The following is an 18,119-nucleotide window of genomic DNA, read 5'->3' as shown; positions in this document are numbered from 1 at the left end:
CCTTTGAAACTTTTTTTTGAATTTCTTTGGATGAAGTAAAAATTGCCTGATGGTCAGAGTAAAAACAAGGCTGTGACCCTTGAGAATGTGAAAACTGTTCTCTTTCACATTTTGGAAATGAAAATATGTCTCTTTAATCTTTTTTATTCCAATTCACCCTTTGAAGTGCTGACTTTCCTCGTAGCGTTTTCATCTAGACACACAGGAGGACAGTGTAAATCTCTTCTAGCAGTGTTCTCCTTCCACTGTACTGACCTTTGTAGATGGTTTATAAGAGGACTGTGTTATTTGTTCTCAATGAAATTCCCCTCATACAGTCACCAAATAAAGCGAGGACAAGAAATCAAAGAAATTGAACTTCAGGCAAACATTAACTGTTATTTATCAGCTTTGCAAGTGTGGGATACAGTGTTTGCACTCTGCCAATAAGATTTGAAGGTGCATCTTCAAATGTCATTTGGACTTACACCATATATCTCTCTCCTTTCCAACTCCTCACAGGGACATCAGTGGTCAGGGTCAGTTATACAGCACATTCACAGTCCTGCTAAAAGGCGCTTCATCATGGGAATGTTCGCCACATTGCTGCCCAAAATATGAAGAAATGTTTAGTCTGTGTGTAATCCGGGCCTTCTGTCTATCCCTCTGGCCTCATTAAACAAATCTCCATCCTGTCTCCCGTTATGCCAGTTGGCCTGTTGGCTCAGCTGTGTACAAACAAAACCACGAATAAATACAGGATGGATCCAGCCACATGTCCTGCTCCAAATTTTCATTTCATCCAAGAAAAAAAAAACCTTCACATGAACACGCTAACAGTCTTTCTTAGAGTTATGTACATGTATAATAATACATACAATATGTCTGTGTGTCAACATTGTTAGTAAAGCTTTTGCTTTTATGTGTATGAGTTTAGTCTTTAATGAGACTTAAGAAATGTAGTTTTCTCCACTCATATATATCATTATGTATGGAAATCAGAACTATAAACTTCCACCTGACTTTTACCTGGTATATTTTATACAGTATGTTAGTGTAGTTCATAGGAAATGAAGTTGATAATGTAGATCTATGTATCAGACTTATTTTATGGATATTATGATTTCTTCATTTTGAAAAGAAATATTAATTTCATTGTTGTTAAAATTGATATTTTTAGTGCAATTGTTAAAATAATCAATCTAATGGTAATAAAAAGGTAAAAATGTATAATTTGTTGGTCCAAACCACATCCACCCCTGCTAAAGCTGGTGATAATACAATAATAATATAAACTTATATGAAACTGTTCCAGATTCAAGTGCTACAAATTATACACAAAAGCAGTATTTTATTGTAGAAAACAAGGCTAATTCATTTTTTACATTATCTTACATTATATCATACTGTTGCAGTCCAGTGAAAACCATGTCAACTGTCCAAAATATCAACTTTTCATGAAATAAGGAAAACAGCCTTAAGATTCATGACAGTACACAATTTATACAATTCAGTTTTAGGTAGCAGAGTTTTCTGAAGCCATGAAAGAGCATTTAATCCTTCAGTTTATATGAAAACCTAATAATCACACAATGACAATATGCTGAATGTAACATAAAAGTTGTTGATGCTTTTTGATGGAGTTGCTGTGATGTGTTTCTCCATATTTAAGAGTTCCCTTGTTTTTGCCAGCCCCCCCTGCCATTTGGTGTGCTGTCACATCACTCCACAGATGGCAGCATCATCTATTCTCTACATCATTTCAATCTTGTGATGCATGAAGCACTTGAGCATGAATGTTTGGTGTACAAACCATCAAAATTAATGCAGCAAAGTACTAAATGACCATAATTTACTGCTTACATGACGCAGTGCATCTGAATGTTTAGCCAAATGGATGTTAATCATATGAGGTTTAATAAATTAAAGATCAACAATGCATCAAAAATAGCTACCCCCAGCAGGCCTCCAGTTCAATTCAAAACCTTTGTTTACACCAAAGAGCAAAGCAGCAGCTGTGGCGTCACTCTCACAGATCCTCAGTCAAGCCAGCTGAGGCTTTAACGCCACAATGTGGCAGCAATTTTGGGTTCCGCTCTGGCAAGAATTTGTAGCCTGTTTCCTTTTGCAAAGCCCTAAATGTTCCAGGCTGTCTGGAAGGTATATTTCATGGCCAGTTTGGCAGCAGGAAGTGTCTTTGGTCAGAGTGTTTGTGTAAACAGCTCGTAATGGTTTTAGCCCGCGGTGAGACCTCTGTAGTGTACGTACACACAAATGTGTCTACCCAAATTGTACATAATCATTTACTTTTATGTAATCCCATAAGCACGTGCGAATAAATAAATATCTGTATACTTGCATGTGTACCACAGACAATCATCCCTCTCATTCAAATGCAGTGAAGCCTATAGACGACACAATTATGGCTGCCAAATGGGTTTCTCTTATAGTTGATTTTAACAAATGTGCTTCCTGCTCTTGAGAAGAGCTGCACTGGCTGTTGTTGTGCACTAATGTCACATTCATCCTTGGTGCCACTACTGTAAATGCTTGTTTTGTCAGATTATTTTCAGTAGATTTTTCTGTCGATATGGAATTGCCTTTTTGGATGAATTAGTTTAGCATAAAAAAATTAATTTATGTTATAACCAATTATGTTTCTCCATGTTAACCTTGACTCTTTCAATCAACACATCGACAAGCAAGTGCCTTATTGGTTATTCGGTCATATAAAGCACTTCCTGTTGTGTACTGGAATCAACTTAAATGTCTTCCATGCATCAGTCAATTTTCTGATGCTTATCTCAGAGTTGTCGGGGGCTGGAGGGAGTAGTGTTGTACTGGTGAAAGAGGAGTGCAAGGGAGCAGCACCCTCTTCTTATTAAAGGGGACATATCGTGCTTTTTGTGATCTTCTGTTATTTTTATACTGTTATGATTTTGTACGTTTATGTTAAACATAGTCAAACGTCTAAAACTTGAGGTGAATGTATGTAGAAATGCTCCATGTAAGACAGGAGCCAGAGCTTTAGCCTCCTCGTGATGACGTCAGATTGTTCGTTCATGCCCACAAATCAAAATTATTTTCCTATTATTCTCAAATACATCACTCCAAACCTTCAGCTAGATGACTAAAACATACAACAACCATAAAATGAAAACATAAATTTGCTCCTTTGTACATTTATCATGTATGACAGAATTCAAAACAGGGTCAGAATGGGGAACGTGTGTATTTCTATTCAGCGTTTATTTTTTAAAATTTTGAACACATTAGGTAATTGTGATGCATGAAACACTGAAGCAGAGTTTATTAAAACCCTTTCAGATGTTCAGGTTACCGTCTCTGCCCCCTCTGTCTGGTTTTTACTATCGCTTGTTCCAGTCCCACTAACGTCTCGTAAAGAAGTCAAACTGCGGTCGGCTTTGACAACTTCTCTTGATCATCCTCCTGTAACCCAGACTGCATGATGACTTTTCCAGTAATCAGGGATCAGACAATGTTAAGAAGTGACTCACTTTCCATCAGAAGCATGTTATGCGGCTTTAACTAAGTGAATTATCTCTTTACAAAGGGCTCTCGAGTCTAAACTGTTTGGCAGGAGGAAGGCGACAGGTTGGATGATTGATTGTAATGTTGGTAATCTTGGATTGTTATTTTTATTATTCTACTGTTGTATTCAACTTTACTTCAGTCTGTGTTCAAGTGGTAAACGGTTGCTTCAGCACATGTGGTTTGGAGGATCGCTGGCTTTTTGAAATACAGATGAATATATTACACAAGTTTGACTTTTCTGTTGAGCTTTGTTACATCCCTGAACCAAAGTAGGACATCGGATGCGTTTGCTGCCGTCAGATTTTCTGCCACCAAAGTTTGACATTGTGAAGTTTTCTCTCTTTATCACCGTCAATCTCTGGAGCAAATTTCCTGGGATGGAATGGCTTTAACCCTTTACCCCTTTAAAAACAAGATAGACAGTCAATAATCATACAAGGTGATACTAATAATATTAGCAATAACGTTTAGTCTTTATATATGTTGTCAATACAGCTTTAATTCTGTAATCCTGTTTGTCTGTGCTGTATTTCTGTAATTTTGTTATCTGGTCTATTCTGTACACACAACATCTACAGCATGTCCCTCCTCTGCTGCTCTTCCTGAGGTTTCTTCCATTTTTTTCATCTTCAAAGTTTTTTTGAAGATGGGTCTCAGGATAAAGGATGGAGGATAGATTGTAAAGCCCCTTGAGATTGAAATGTATAAAAAATTCATATTGGAAAGCAAGTCATAGGGGGTTTGTAGAAAGTTGTGCTGTCGGCCCAACACACAGATGAGCAAGTCTGATCTGCTTCTAGAAAGCGCAACTGTAGATTATATGGCTTTCGTTTTGTTTTGGTATGACTATTATTATTCATCTTTAACAATATGCTTATGTTATGCAAAACATTTATCATGTCCTTAAAATATGTGTAATTTCTTCTACTTTACTCTAAAGGGGAAAAATGAATGCAGGTTGTTAAAAGTGTACTTTTACTGCAGTTGAACATCTCTGTCATTTAGCAGAGATTTACATTCACCATATATGGACATCTCCTTTGGTAGAGGCTCAAAATAAAAAAAAAAGGTGTAGTCAGTTGAAAATATGAAAATGTTAGTACTCCTCAAAAGAAAAAGAGAAGCAGAACAATCTTTGCTTTTTTTCTTAGGGGATCATTAATGTAATTAATACAGTAAAATATGTCATGATTTAATTAAATTACCCTTTTTCATTTTCTACAGGTTTTACCTTTTCTGTCAGTTATTTTATTTTTTATCATTTCATTTCTTTCTGTGACTTAATTAAAGTGAGTTTTCCTTTGTTATCTTTCTTCCTTTTTGGTGGTGACGGGGGTCATTTCAGTAGTTATCTTTAATTGTTGTCAGAGCAAAGCAACAAGTGTTATCTTCTTTAATTATTCCTTAAAATAATAAGACACTGCGTGATAATACTTGTTTGAAGTTTGCTGCAAGATGAGAGAGATTTCCACAATAGGTGTTAAGGGCTTTTGAAGGTGGTTGATATCTTTCAAATCTCTCTTTTCACCACAATATCTTGTTATTTTATCTTTTCATCGTGTGTTTCTGTCAGATCGAATGAACCAGTCAATTATTTTGTGTTTTGTTGGTTGGTTGTCAGTAGGTAAAGGTCATAAATTACATAATGCCACTTTAAGTCTTTGATATTTATTCTCTCCCTGCCCCTCCTTCTCTGTTTTCTCTCAGGTATTCTGTCCTTCACAACGGGAACCACATGGAGCAGAAAAAAAGTCCGGAGAAAAAGTCTCTACACATCAACACAGAGTCCAACGAGTCCTGCTTGTGACCAACGACGACTCCGCCGTCACATCTCCAACAACTTCGGTTCTCCCACCGTCACCACAGGAGCCGATGAAAACACATCACAGCCTTCACTCGCCCGGAGCTGAAATCCAGCACAGATGATACGAATGCTCCAAACTGGAGCCTTGATGGGACTTAAGGGGGATCCAGACGAGGAATGTGACTTTGCCAGATGTGCATCTGGTTTCAAAGCTCAGCCAAAACTCGATCTGTGGTCTTAAAAGGCGGCACGGACCTGGTAGACTGAAGCAAAACCAGTTCTCTCTCTGTCTCTCTCTCTGATGCTGGTTCTCTTCTGCTAGTTCTCCTGCTTGCTTGTCCACAGAGACTGAGCTGGCCCAGTCGAACTGAACCAGAACGCGACTGCGATCCCATCTGCACGTGGGATGTTGAGGCCTGCAGTCACTCTTTGTGAAGTCCAGGTTGGCTTGTGGAGAACCAGCAGCTTCGGTGGAGCATGCAGGAGATTTTCAAAGCACGAGATGTGATTAATGACTGCGTTGGGGAGTCATAGAAGCAAATTATGTTGCCAAAGCTATTTGATATTCCAAACAGTGGACCTATCCCTGATTATTATACGATGCTCCCTGTTATTTTCCAGTGCAAAATCATACAGATGACGATAGATTCGAGAAGGTTGCTGTTGTATGACGAGTGTAATAATTGCGTAAAAATGAGCTTTTAAAACAAGTGTTATTTATGAAAAGAGGAAGAGTTTAGAAAAGTATTCCTTTTGCTAAACATCAAGTGTGTTTGCCTTGACACAAAACCGAAGAACCTGTTTGTGTCCCAGGTCGAAGCCTCTCAGCTTTGCTAAATCCTCACAAAGCTGAAAGGAAAAATGTGGTTGCAAGGCTGCGTTCAATCCTTGACCTAAACTGTCGAAGTGCATTATTATAGAGGCTGCTAGCTCACACTCCGTGTTCATGATGATGTTGGAGCAATACGTGCATGGTTATGGTGTGTGTGCGTGTGTCTGTATGTGTGTTTCCAGGGTGATCCCATTTCATACGACCGTGCTTCTCAATGTGTGTGTGCGTGTGTGTGTGTACATGCCCTCATGTGTGATGTCAGTATATATGAAACACTCTTTCTCATCATCCCGAGCTGTTTTGTTCCCACTCCATCTCGACATTCCATATGTTCCTTCTGCCTCTGCTTGCTTCGGAGGCCATGTCAAAGAATGTGCCAGAAATGTTTCCACATGTTTATTTTCATGGAGACAAAGAACACTAAAGCCAGCTGTTTACCTGTACACATAATATAACCTTGTGCTTTTTTAAAAAAAAACAAAAATACAGTTCCTTTCCTGTGATGTTCCCCAGCAATTGATCCTCTCTTTGTGTCCTCTAAACAACTTTATTCAGAAGGTCTCTTACTGGCCCCCCAAAGGCTGCATTTTGCTACTTACTCACTATGATTACTTGCTACGCTCCACATAGTATTAATTAAAGTTCCTGCCACTTGAATACATGAAAAACATTGTAGGGAAACGTCCACATTAAGTCAATCACATGATGTTCTACAAATTTCTCCTGCACTTTTAGCCATAGTAGAAGTTTAAAGGAATAGTTTGACAATTTTGGAATTATGTAGCTCTGTCCAAAGGTAAAAAAACAAAAAAAAACAATCCAAATACAGTTCCACAAACTTTAATGTCACTAATTAAACACATTAAATCTCTTTTGTTTAATCTGTACAGAAATGAAAGTGTAAATACAACAAGCTACAGTTTTATGGAGGTTTATGTGTTGGACTTCTAGATCTTTTTTTTAACCTTTGGACAGAGCTGCTTCTCTCTTTTTCCAGTCTTTATGCTAAGCTGAACTAATCATCTTACGGATGACAGTGGCATCCATCTTCTCATCTAACTCTCAGCTAGAAAGCAAATAAGCATATTTCCCAAAATGTCAAAGTATTCCTTTAACATATTTCTTGGCTGCTCGCTGACTTGCTGTTCTTCTTTTGCCTTTTTAACCAAGGGGAACTGCTCAGAGAGGCTTTGCTCTCTTTTCAGATGTTAAAGTTGAAAAGGGTTGGTCGAGACTTTTACTCTTTTATTCCTGCATCTTGTAGCACTGAAGAAAGAATTGCTGGACTTTTAATGCAGGTTAACAGCAAGAAAAATGGATGAAGATGCTTTTACAGTGCTTACCTCTGTATACAGTAAAATTGCAGGAAAAATGACAGATAATGGAAGATTTATAATGGCAAACCCAGTATCTTCTACCCTTAATATGTTTTATATTAATAATGGATCAAATGACTTTATAATGTGAAGGGGTCAGTTGCAGTGATGAACCCAGAGAGAATTATCAAAAACTCTGCAGCTCTATAAAGCTTTATAGCCTTTTTTCTTTTGGTTTTACATCACATTTATGATTTGCTTCCATAATCTGAGTGCTCACAAGCAGCAACCAACTGTAAGCTACCTGCCCAGTACAGTAAAAATAGAGACTAGCTGGTGAAGAAAGTGGAAACTCTATCAGCTAAAGAGACAGATATTTTTCTCAGAAGTTGATGTAGACCAAACCAGAGCTGAAAGGAGAGCGAATATTGGACTGAGATTTATTAAGTGGACACAAACACGACTCCAAATTAATGTTGGTGAGTGTCGGCTGGATGTTTGAACAGGTAACTGACTTCACAGACGTGTGACTTGCTAACATGTTTAATTTATTGCAAAGATGTAAAACAGCTGATTTTAAAAAGCTCTTTTAAAAACCGACTCAAAAATGCATAGTTGTTAAACCCATTCAAGGCAGTTTTTCTTAGTTCATGAAAGGTTAAAGTTTTGGAAAGGTACTTTTTTCACAAGATGGCAAAAAAAAAAAACAGTACAGGAATGACCTTGTTTTTATATGAACAAACAGAGCCCTCTCAAATCAGATAATCAGATGAAAACACTGAACACTGGAGCACTGGCACAAAGGAAAGCCAAAAAGCTCTTGACTGGAGACACTGGGCAGGAGAGGTAATCACAAACCCTCATAGAGACGAGCCCATTGACCCACTTTAGGATTAAGAAGTCGCGGTTCAGATGAAATATCCAATCTAGGCCGAAACTTCAGAAAATGACTCTCATGTTACTCCAGATACATACATCAGAAACACACTTCAACTAGCTTCAATTCTTTAATAAAACATAAGAAAAGTTTATTTGTAGACAAAGAAATCCCCTCATTTTAAGCCATATACTAAAAAGAGAGGACTTTATAAGAGCAGGGGCCAATAATAATGATATTTCAGTGTCATAGAAGCACCGCATTTACCCCACACAATCAATATTTCCAGTATTTGATTTATCTGATTTATTTGTGAAGGAGCATACAATATTAAATATAAATGTTGAGAGTTACTCTACAGCTAATTTTAATCTGCTGGCAACTATTTGCCATGCTGAATTGTATTTGAGCTAGACATGAATACCCATAACTTTTAAAATAATACTCGACTGAAGATCTATTTTTGAGTGTCAAACACTCACCATATAGGTTTGAACAGCCAAGGAGGTCAGCTAGAAATGATGAGGGCTATAATGGATTGAAATAGTGATTCACGGTGAACTTAAAGTATCTAAATGTCTGCAGAAATGCTGCAGCATAATCCAGTTTTCAGCTGTCCATCTGTGTGCTCAGTATGTTCCAAACACTTATCATTTGCAAGAAAATGACAGTTTATGGGTTATCAAGGATGGGTATATTTAGCCATATTTTGCAACTGGAACATACCTAACATACGAATGAGCAACAGAAAAGTGGAATATGCTGCTAGAGTGGTTTGAAAAGTTTCTATGGATGTTTTGATCCTATTTGCTGCTCTGGAAAGTGGTCATCATTGAAATCCAGACTACCGCCTTTCTGAAAGGGGTAGACCTGCTTTTACAGCCACTTTTCAAACCTATGAGAGGTATGTTTGATACTCAAAAATATCACTTTAAAGCCCATGAGGATTCTGTGTCTTGCTCAATGTCACTTCAGCACAGTGGTTGCCGTACTTGTGGCTTGACACTGGACCTGTAAGACTGAAGACAAATAACCTAATAGGTATCTGGTGTAATGGACAGAGCTCTGATATCCCAACATCCCAACAGGTTTGAATCTATAGAGGAGGAGAGTCGAAACAAATTGACACAAATAAACCATCTGGTGTTCACAACAGCTGATAAAAACACAATAGGGAATAGCTGCTTATAAGCCCACACTGTGGAAAGTCCTCAGTATTGTGGTGTAAAACTCATTTTCCAAGCATGAAAAACTGTTGGCTTTCAGATGTCAAAATCTTTCCCCTTCTACCCATAATCCCTTGTGCTTTCATGTGTTTTCCCATAGTTGGTTCAGATTATGTTCTTACTTGAAACATGCTGCACCTCAGTGTCAGTGGAGACAGTTGTTTTGTTTCGGGGTTTTTTAACTTTTTAAGCAACAACTTCTTAGCCATTTTAATGGAATTTTAAATTCTCAGTGTGACAAGAACAGGTTGGTAAAAGGCCATGAATGCATCAGTTGAGACAACGAGAGGAGTTAGTATCTCAAATTACAACTGGTAAAAAGAAGTAATTCATGCAAAATATAAAATTCTTATACAGATTCAGTCATTTCAAGTACAAATCCAAAGCAGCTTTGTCATGCTAAATCTTGCCTGATGCTCTTGGAAAATGGGAAATATTTCCTCTTGTAATTGATGAACAATTAACTGTTTTTGTCTTTTATGATTTTTTTTTCTTCCAAAAATTCACCATTCTTTCAAACTGTGATCTCTTCCATAATTGAAGCACAAGCACTTTTTTTTGTGATTTAAGGATCGGTGTCGTGCCTCTTAGCCTGATACTTTTTATGAAGTTATCATGGCATATAGAGTAATTCCTAAAGATATTGATCATTTACCTTTGAAAAACAACCTGTGGATGTTTCTTTAGCTGTATTTCAATTTTATTTATTGTCAACAATCCAATCTATGCTTTTAGGATAATTACGGTAGATTCCTTATTTTCTTTGTAAAGAATTTAAACTCTAAGTGTGTAAAATCAACTTCCTATTGATCTGCAGAATCTACTATTTGAACCTTTTTAGGGACAAAACAGTCCATTTTTCAGGATTGTAAAAAAATATTGTGTAATGAAATTACTTTTCCCAAGAGAGTAAAAATATTGACATTTTTTAATTAAAATGCAAGGAACGAAAAATTGTGTATATTTTGATCAATTTAGTGTATATAACAATATATATATAAAAAATTAGAGATGATCAAGTAATAAACTGAACAATGAAGAAAGTGGAGAATAGGGAAATAATGTAATTTCTCATTTAATTGTAGCTTAAATTGGTTAAACCAACGTTGGCTTTGATGTCTTCACTTTTTTTTAACTGGCTTCAGCTTCATAATGACTTTGGATTCCCAGTATTGATTATATATTTCAGTTATGGGGCAAAAAGCTTGAAAGTAATGAGAGTTTGGATCACTATATGATTGAAAAGGTTAATTGATTTGATTGAAAAAGCACCAACAAATGATTCAAAGCTTCAAACAGCATCATGGACCTTTTTTTAATTCTTAAAATTAGACAAATTAAGCAAAGTCTCATTGTCAACTTTCCTTTGTAGTAGTCTTCTGGTGGCATTACTGCAACTATATAAAATAATGGTGTAGTTTTCTGAAGAAAGCGTCCTTGTGGCGGACTTAAAGAAGTCCTTGTGTCCTCTCTCTGTCCTTCACTAACATGATCTCTCACCACAGAGCAAGGGCACGAAAGGCTGCAAACACAGAAAGCAGAATATAAACTAAATAATACCGTTCCGCACAGACGTTTTCAGTTCTGAGCGGTTGCAGATTCATCTTTTTTTCATGTTTTCAGCATTTTGAACCCACAGTTTTCTTTTCACGCAAACATCTGTTTGTTGTTTCCCATGAGTATAAAAGGAGGAAGACTTTGAGGCATGAGTGTCATGCATTTTTGTTTTTCTATATTCTGCCCATTTTTTTCTTTACTTTGCTGCAAAATAGCCGCCCACCTTCACGGCTGCAGTTTCCATGATATCTATGGAAGCTTAATGTCAGGCAGTATGTGTGTGTGTGTCCATTCCTGTGTGTGATGTTGTTTGTGCGTGCATGTTTGTGCTGTGTGGGAAGCTGTTCAACAGTCTAAAATTAGGAAACTCAAGCTCGCCTACCTTCATGAAATTTAATGAGCCAAAAAAGTGTAAAGAAGACCATTTTTGGAGACGTACCAGCCACATCATGAGATAAAAAAAATCAATCCAAGCACGCTCAAATTGGAAACCATCTGAGAAATTCAAGGGTCATGTAGCTATTCCAGGTACAATGAGACTGAGGTGAAGTAAGAAGAAACCCCACTGCCCCAAATGGAAAGACTTTAAAGCTCAAAATCTATATTTTTCCTTTCACTACTTCAAAGAAACAGTCAGAACATCCGTCCACCTGTGAAGGAATTTTTTATTCAAGTTCTGTAAAATCCAATGCCAGTCCTCAAACTCTTTGGCTCATTAGAGGTATCTGATGTTTCCATGTGATCAGCAGCGAGATCCGATACACAAAGTTGGTACATAATGGTCAGGCAGAGCGTGATGTGAGAGCTCAGAGCGCTGGAGGTGAGCTGTGGTCAACTGAAAGAGTTTGCTGAATTCTTTGCCAATGTTCCACAGAAAGATTAAGATCGACACAGAGAGTCTCCTCTCTGACGCCTGGTTGGCTTCCCAAAATCATCTAGGCATCAAAACTTGAAAACGCTATTGTGTTTTATTCCAAAAACTGCTCTAACCCTTAAACAGAAAGGAGAACATGAGGTTTTGTTGGCAGTCTCTGGGAACAAAAGAGCGAGAGCTTCTTTCCAAAGCTGGAATTATTCTCACAAAGACAGAAGTCCATCATAAAAGAAGCAGAGAAACCAATCTGGACGCTCACAGGAGCTTAAAAAAACACCCAAATGCAATGCAGCCTCAGGACTTGTTGGGTCTCTAGTAAGCAACCACAAGCACACTGCAGGTTAATGAAGAAATTGGACGCCCAAACACCCACTTTGACTGACAGTAACCTTTCTCTGGAGGTTACTGAAAGTAATTTTGTGACATGTGGGAAATCACAAACTAAACTAAACTAATGAATAGAGCAGGCAGGTTCAGTGTCATTGCAAAGGTTCAGTTTGCAACATCAGTTGTTAAATGTCAGATTGAGCAACCCCAATACAAAATAGCTGACAGAGAATGAGTATCTGAGGGGTTTTCTTCCTTTTTCCAACAGACCTTATATCAAAATTTGTGGAAAATGTCAGCAGGCAAGTCGCATCTAGTCATCTAGTACAAACATTAAGCTAAATATCTGTCCTCTATTTACATTGTACAACCATGCAAAGCTGCACTCCTCCAGCATGTCTCTGAGATGAGTGATGGGTTGTAATGATGTGCATCGTTGGATAAATGTATAAAGGAGAATGGAAGGTAATTAACCCATCGAATTTAATTCCATTATGAATCCAATCGTTCCTCTTTACCTTGAGCAGAATCTGTAGCCTTTAAAGCCCCTTTTGCCCTCCAAGTATCCCATGATATATAAATGTTGAGTTCATCTTCAAAATGTCATTTGTTCACTTTGGAAAAGAAAGCATTTATTGTAGTCGATGGTTCAATATTCCTTCAAAACAGAGACTCCAGTCAGTAGAAGAGTTTTATTCACCAGAAATCATCAAGTTTCTGATTTCATTTGCACATGTGGGTGAGACATTTTTTCAAATGCTGGATTATGTATTTCTTGTAACATTGCAGGTAACATTTGATATTGAGGTTCTCAGCGCAGCCTCTTTGCCTTTCTTTCATTTGCAAAATGAAAAAGCCCCTCGGAGATATTTTTAACATCTTACCTGCTTCCTTCAATGTCAGCTCTGTAAAGTTATTGTTTTCTCGGATGCAGCCACTGTTGAAGTCCTACTTTTTAACACATTTTTGCAAAAAAGACACTAATTTTGCTCCAAGACCGTTTGGTAACTTCTGATTGAGAGACTGACAATCACTGACTAATCTAAAACAACATGCACAAAGTAGGACTACCACAGCGGCTGCCATCTGTCGGTGCAACATCCTAAGTTTTGTCACTCCTGCTCTGTATCCCTTCCATCTCAATCTTGTTTTTTTTTTAATTTATTCATTTATATTTGCAGCTTACAGCATGAATGTGTATATAAAGAAAAAAAAATCCCACAAACTGTCCAAAGTTGACAAAAAAAAAACAACTTTTATAAAACTCTTCAGTATTTATTTTGACAGAACAAAATGGGTATTTTCATGTATTAAAAGAACATTAAAAGGCTTCTCCTTCAGGGAGCTGGAATGTGTATTACTTTTTTCTGTTGCTATGTGACAGTTCCAATAAAGGCTAATTAAAGATTAAAAAGATGTTGATAATCCTGGTGTTGACTTTCTTTGTGCTTTCGACAGCAGCATGCACGTCACTTAGCCAGCTAATTAAAACATCATTAAAGTGCTTACGTCACTCGATTTCTGTTTCCTCGCTGAGCTAAGCCAAGCTCTCTCTCTTCCTCTCTGTTTCCTCTTTTGTAAGTGATGCATTGACGGCTTGGAGGCACTCCGGAAGATTAAGTAAGCAGTTCAGAAAGAAAACTCATAAAGATTAAACACATAAAGGGCTTCTTCTTAGCAGAGATACTCTAGAGTGATGACTAACAGGAGCATCACACACCATCTCAGCTTTGATGAGGTGAAAATTCTCACTCTGTATTTATCACTTATATACCAACTTAATTATGACAAATTTCTTTTTTTTATTATTCAATAAAATAATTCCCATATCCCAAGATGACATAGTGAAACTGTATGTTTTATCCAACCAACAGTCCAAACCCAGAGATTTTCAATTTACAATCATGTACAACAGAAAAAAGCAGCATTTTACAAGCTGAAACTAGCAAACATATAGCTTTTTTAAACATCAGTTATCAAAATTGTTGATTATTTTTCCTTTTGACTGACTTGATCTATTAAACAAACACTATAACCAGACAGGACGTGGATATGAATGATTATGATCAGTGACAACACTTAAAAATGATGTCTCCAATACAGTAACTAAGGTAATAGTTAAGGTTGGGGAAAGATCATGGTTATGACAAATAAACTATAGTAAGGTATGTGAGGTTTTAGGTTAAAACACATTTACACAATGATAGGAAAAGTTAATGGTTACGGTTTTTAAAAAATAACATTAATTTCAAGTACATGTGACAGGACACAAACTTCCATCTGTGTCTGTCTCAGCTGCATTTTACAGGACATGTGGAGTCAACCCGTCCTCAAAAGAAAAACGACAGCATAAGTCAAAAATTCAGGCCAGCAAAAATGACCTACAGTTACGTTTGAGTGACAGACACTTAGCGGCTGTTGCAATTATGGCCCAAAGAAGTGACGCAGTTCAGATGATATCAATAAAAGGTGACATATATTCATATTTGGAGGTAGCGGGTTGGGTGGATGGTAGATGATAGTTGGCAAAAAGTGAACTTAGTTGCAGGAGACCACTGTTCGCTTCCTGTTTCCAACCACAAGTGTCACATTTCCAACCGCGAGCCAGGACAGTTTTTAAAAAAACCTAATTATGATTGTTGTGGGGTTTACTGTTGCCATGATGACGAAGGTTGCCTTACTTTAAGGAAGTGGTAACTTATACCCACACCACATTTCAAGTGATCATTTTAACCCAAACAATGACTTTTCTCTAACCAAGTGGTTTTTGTGCCTAAAGCTAACCAGATCTTAACCACATGCAAGAGGCAGTATATGGAGTGGGGTTTTTGGGGGGGTTTTTTTCAAAGTGACACAGTTGAAAGCCTCCAGGACCTTCAACCTTGTCCTCTAAAAATAATGTTCATATACAACTAATTTGCATTAACAATTATGTTTTTGTAGAAAATGTACTGCAGTCCACAGTATGGTGTTTATTATAATAAACATATCTGCAAAACAGTCACTTTTAACATATCTTATTAGTTTTCCTGCAGTATCCACTCCTGGCAAATGACGTGTCATAGTTAGGTTTTAGACTGACTTGAAGCACAGGACAAGATGTGTTGACTTTTTCAGTATTTAACTAAGAGCCCAATCTTTCTCTAACCTTAAGTGTAGCCTAAACCTAACAACATGTGGGATGCAAGACATGAATCCCAGTCTCTGGGGTCCAAGTCCTGCACTTGTACTTCCAAAGCTCCAGCCTGACCCGCTACCAACAACTTCTGAGCAGCATGAATTTGTCTCTTTTCCTGAATTAAAAAAAAGGAAGAGAGAGAGATATGGTTGCAGCCTATCCACAGACTGTATAGTATATGAAGATGGATGTAGCGAGGTGTGACACACTGTGTTTGCCTGATAACCTAACTACACCTCGTTAAACCCTCAACACAGACACACACACACACACAAACACAGCATCGACTTTGTCAAAAGATCAAGTGGTTGGCGATAAGGAGCTGCAATCAACCTGAGTCGCCTTCAAACAAGGATCAAAGTCACACAGAAACAGCCCAAGGAGGCTCAATTTCTCACCACTCACAAGACTTTGTTAGATTATTTTTTCCTGCATCACATATTTGATTTATTATATACATGAATCATGGGCTTCTGTAACAGTCTCCACTCTCCTGGGAAGTCTTCCCACCAGATTTTGGAACCTGGCTGCAGGGATTTAACCTGACGCACCAGATGGTTTGTCTGAGAAGTAATCCAAGCACATTACTTGAAGCCTGACAAGATGGCGTGATATTGTGACCTTGCGAATCCAGCTGCCTTGCAAGGTAAGCAGGGATTTCCTCTTATTCGACTACAAGAGCATCAGTAAAGTTTGGCACTGATGTTGGGCGATAAGATCTGGTTCACAGTCTGCATTCCAGTTCATCCCATTGATTGTAAAAGATGGACGTAGTGAGGTGTGACGTCACCCATTGGTTTGCGAGTCCCAGAGCCGGGGAAAGCAGCAGGAGAACCAACTGTCAATCACAGCTGTCAGTCAATGCCTACACAGCACACATCAAAGCTCCTACATGTCTTTAAAATCTTATTAACGGAGCAATAATTTCCAAAATGGCCACCAGCACACTTGTTAGAAGGCCTGAATTTAGCAATTTAGACCATAATGACACACTGAAAAAACTATCGACTTTGTGTTTCTAGAGAGAGTTGATGCTTTTTGAATGGTGGTCAGTTAGAGGCAGGGATGTTTTGGAGTCAGTGACATTGCACATTAAGGTAAGTCATCGTAGTTACTGCTTGGACAAAACTCAAGCACTAAGTGTCATTGGGAGTGAAGTGGTCTACAGGAAAACTGTTTCTAGACCCCATTACAAAAAGTACTCTGCAGTATTTTCCTGCCTTGTGTTAAAAGAAAACCAGCAAATGCTGAAAATAAAACATTTTATAGGATAATCATGGACAGCTTAGAAAGACTTCTTGAACATCTTTGGATAAGCTCCATTCAATTAAGTCATGTAAGTCAGAGCTTTAGTGTGAGGCAGCTTCATTGATTAAAATGCAATTGTATTTCTTCCGTTAAATGAACAATTGATTCATCCTCCTGGGATTATAATTGTTCTGGGCAGAAGACATGAAGGTAGGATTTCACTGAGATGGTGAGTCTGTCTTTAAACTAAACTTCAAGCCAAAACTGTTTGATGACACAGTCAAGGACACGCTGATCAGGCTGTACTTCTATGATATGTAAATTAGCTTTAGATACTGTAGGCCTCATCTGCATTTCCACATTTCCACACTGCAGGAGTCAGTAGTTTTCTTCTCTGTAATTCAGCAAGGAACTAACATCAGCATTAGGATTTTATTCCCTTTCTTGTATTATAATATAATGTAGATGGTTATGTGTCCATCAATGGGTTAATAATACTTTTTAATAAGCATGTATAAATGCAAAACAACTGAGATCAATCTGTTTCCACCAGGTAGGTATTATGCACAGGGGGTAGTTTGACTTGGCATATATAGGTTAAATAAATAAATGGGTCCTTTTTTTTAGCTTTTCACTTGGGGCACCATTGTCACAATTAAATGTGCTGAGTAGAGAATTAGAGTTCTCTAACCCATCACTCTTCCTCATGGTTAATTCTCTCTCTCTCACCCTCACTGGGAAAAGTCTCTCACATGTTGTTGGTTAAATAAAATAAATTATAGCCTTCACAAAAAAGAAAAGAAATCCATGAAGACCATCAAAAGCATGTTTCATGAAAATGTAGATCAGATCAGATTAATTAGTATGCCTCAACTGTCTCCATTCCCACTTTTGACCATTAATACTGGAGAATACTCTGAGATTTCCAGTTTGAGTGCTGTTTCACAAAATAAGTGATGCTGGAAGCTTGGTGACTACTTGCAGGTAGTGCAGTAGCCAGTAAGTACTCAAGTACTGTACTTAACTGTACTTAAGTACAATTTTTAGGTACTTGTACTTGAGTATTTACGTTTTATGGTACATTATACTTCCTCTCCACTATATTTCAGAAGGAAATATTGTACTTTCTACTCTACTACATTTATTTGACAGCTTTAGTTACTTTTCAGATGAAGATTTGACACAATGGATAATATAACATGCTTTTAAAATACAACACATTGTTAAAGATGAAACCAGTGGTTTCCAACCTTTTTGGCTTTTGACGTCTTACAAAAAGCAGTGTGTAGTCGGGGTCACATTTCACATGTCTATGAGTTGTTAACAGCTCCACCAAATAGGGATTT

At 37.6% G+C, this 18,119-nt stretch overlaps 1 protein-coding gene across 3 annotated transcripts in view; it reads left to right on the top strand.

The window, feature by feature from the left end:
- htr4 (5-hydroxytryptamine receptor 4) overlaps positions 1-13,755 on the top strand; it is a 187,131-nt gene extending 173,376 nt beyond the window's left edge. For all 3 annotated transcript variants that reach the window (XM_067600022.1, XM_067600019.1, XM_067600021.1), the window contains one exon: positions 5,242-13,755. Coding sequence is in view for 2 of the 3 variants with exons in the window: in XM_067600019.1 (XP_067456120.1) it covers positions 5,242-5,341 (100 nt within the window). In the remaining variant the exon portion in view is untranslated. The remainder of the gene's footprint in view (positions 1-5,241) is intronic.
- Positions 13,756-18,119: the final 4,364 nt, after the last annotated feature.

The sequence above is a fragment of the Thunnus thynnus genome, chromosome 9, assembly GCF_963924715.1.
Source record: "Thunnus thynnus chromosome 9, fThuThy2.1, whole genome shotgun sequence".
In the NCBI taxonomy this organism is placed as follows: Eukaryota; Metazoa; Chordata; class Actinopteri; order Scombriformes; family Scombridae; genus Thunnus; species Thunnus thynnus.
This window is presented reverse-complemented; position numbering and strand designations above follow the sequence as displayed.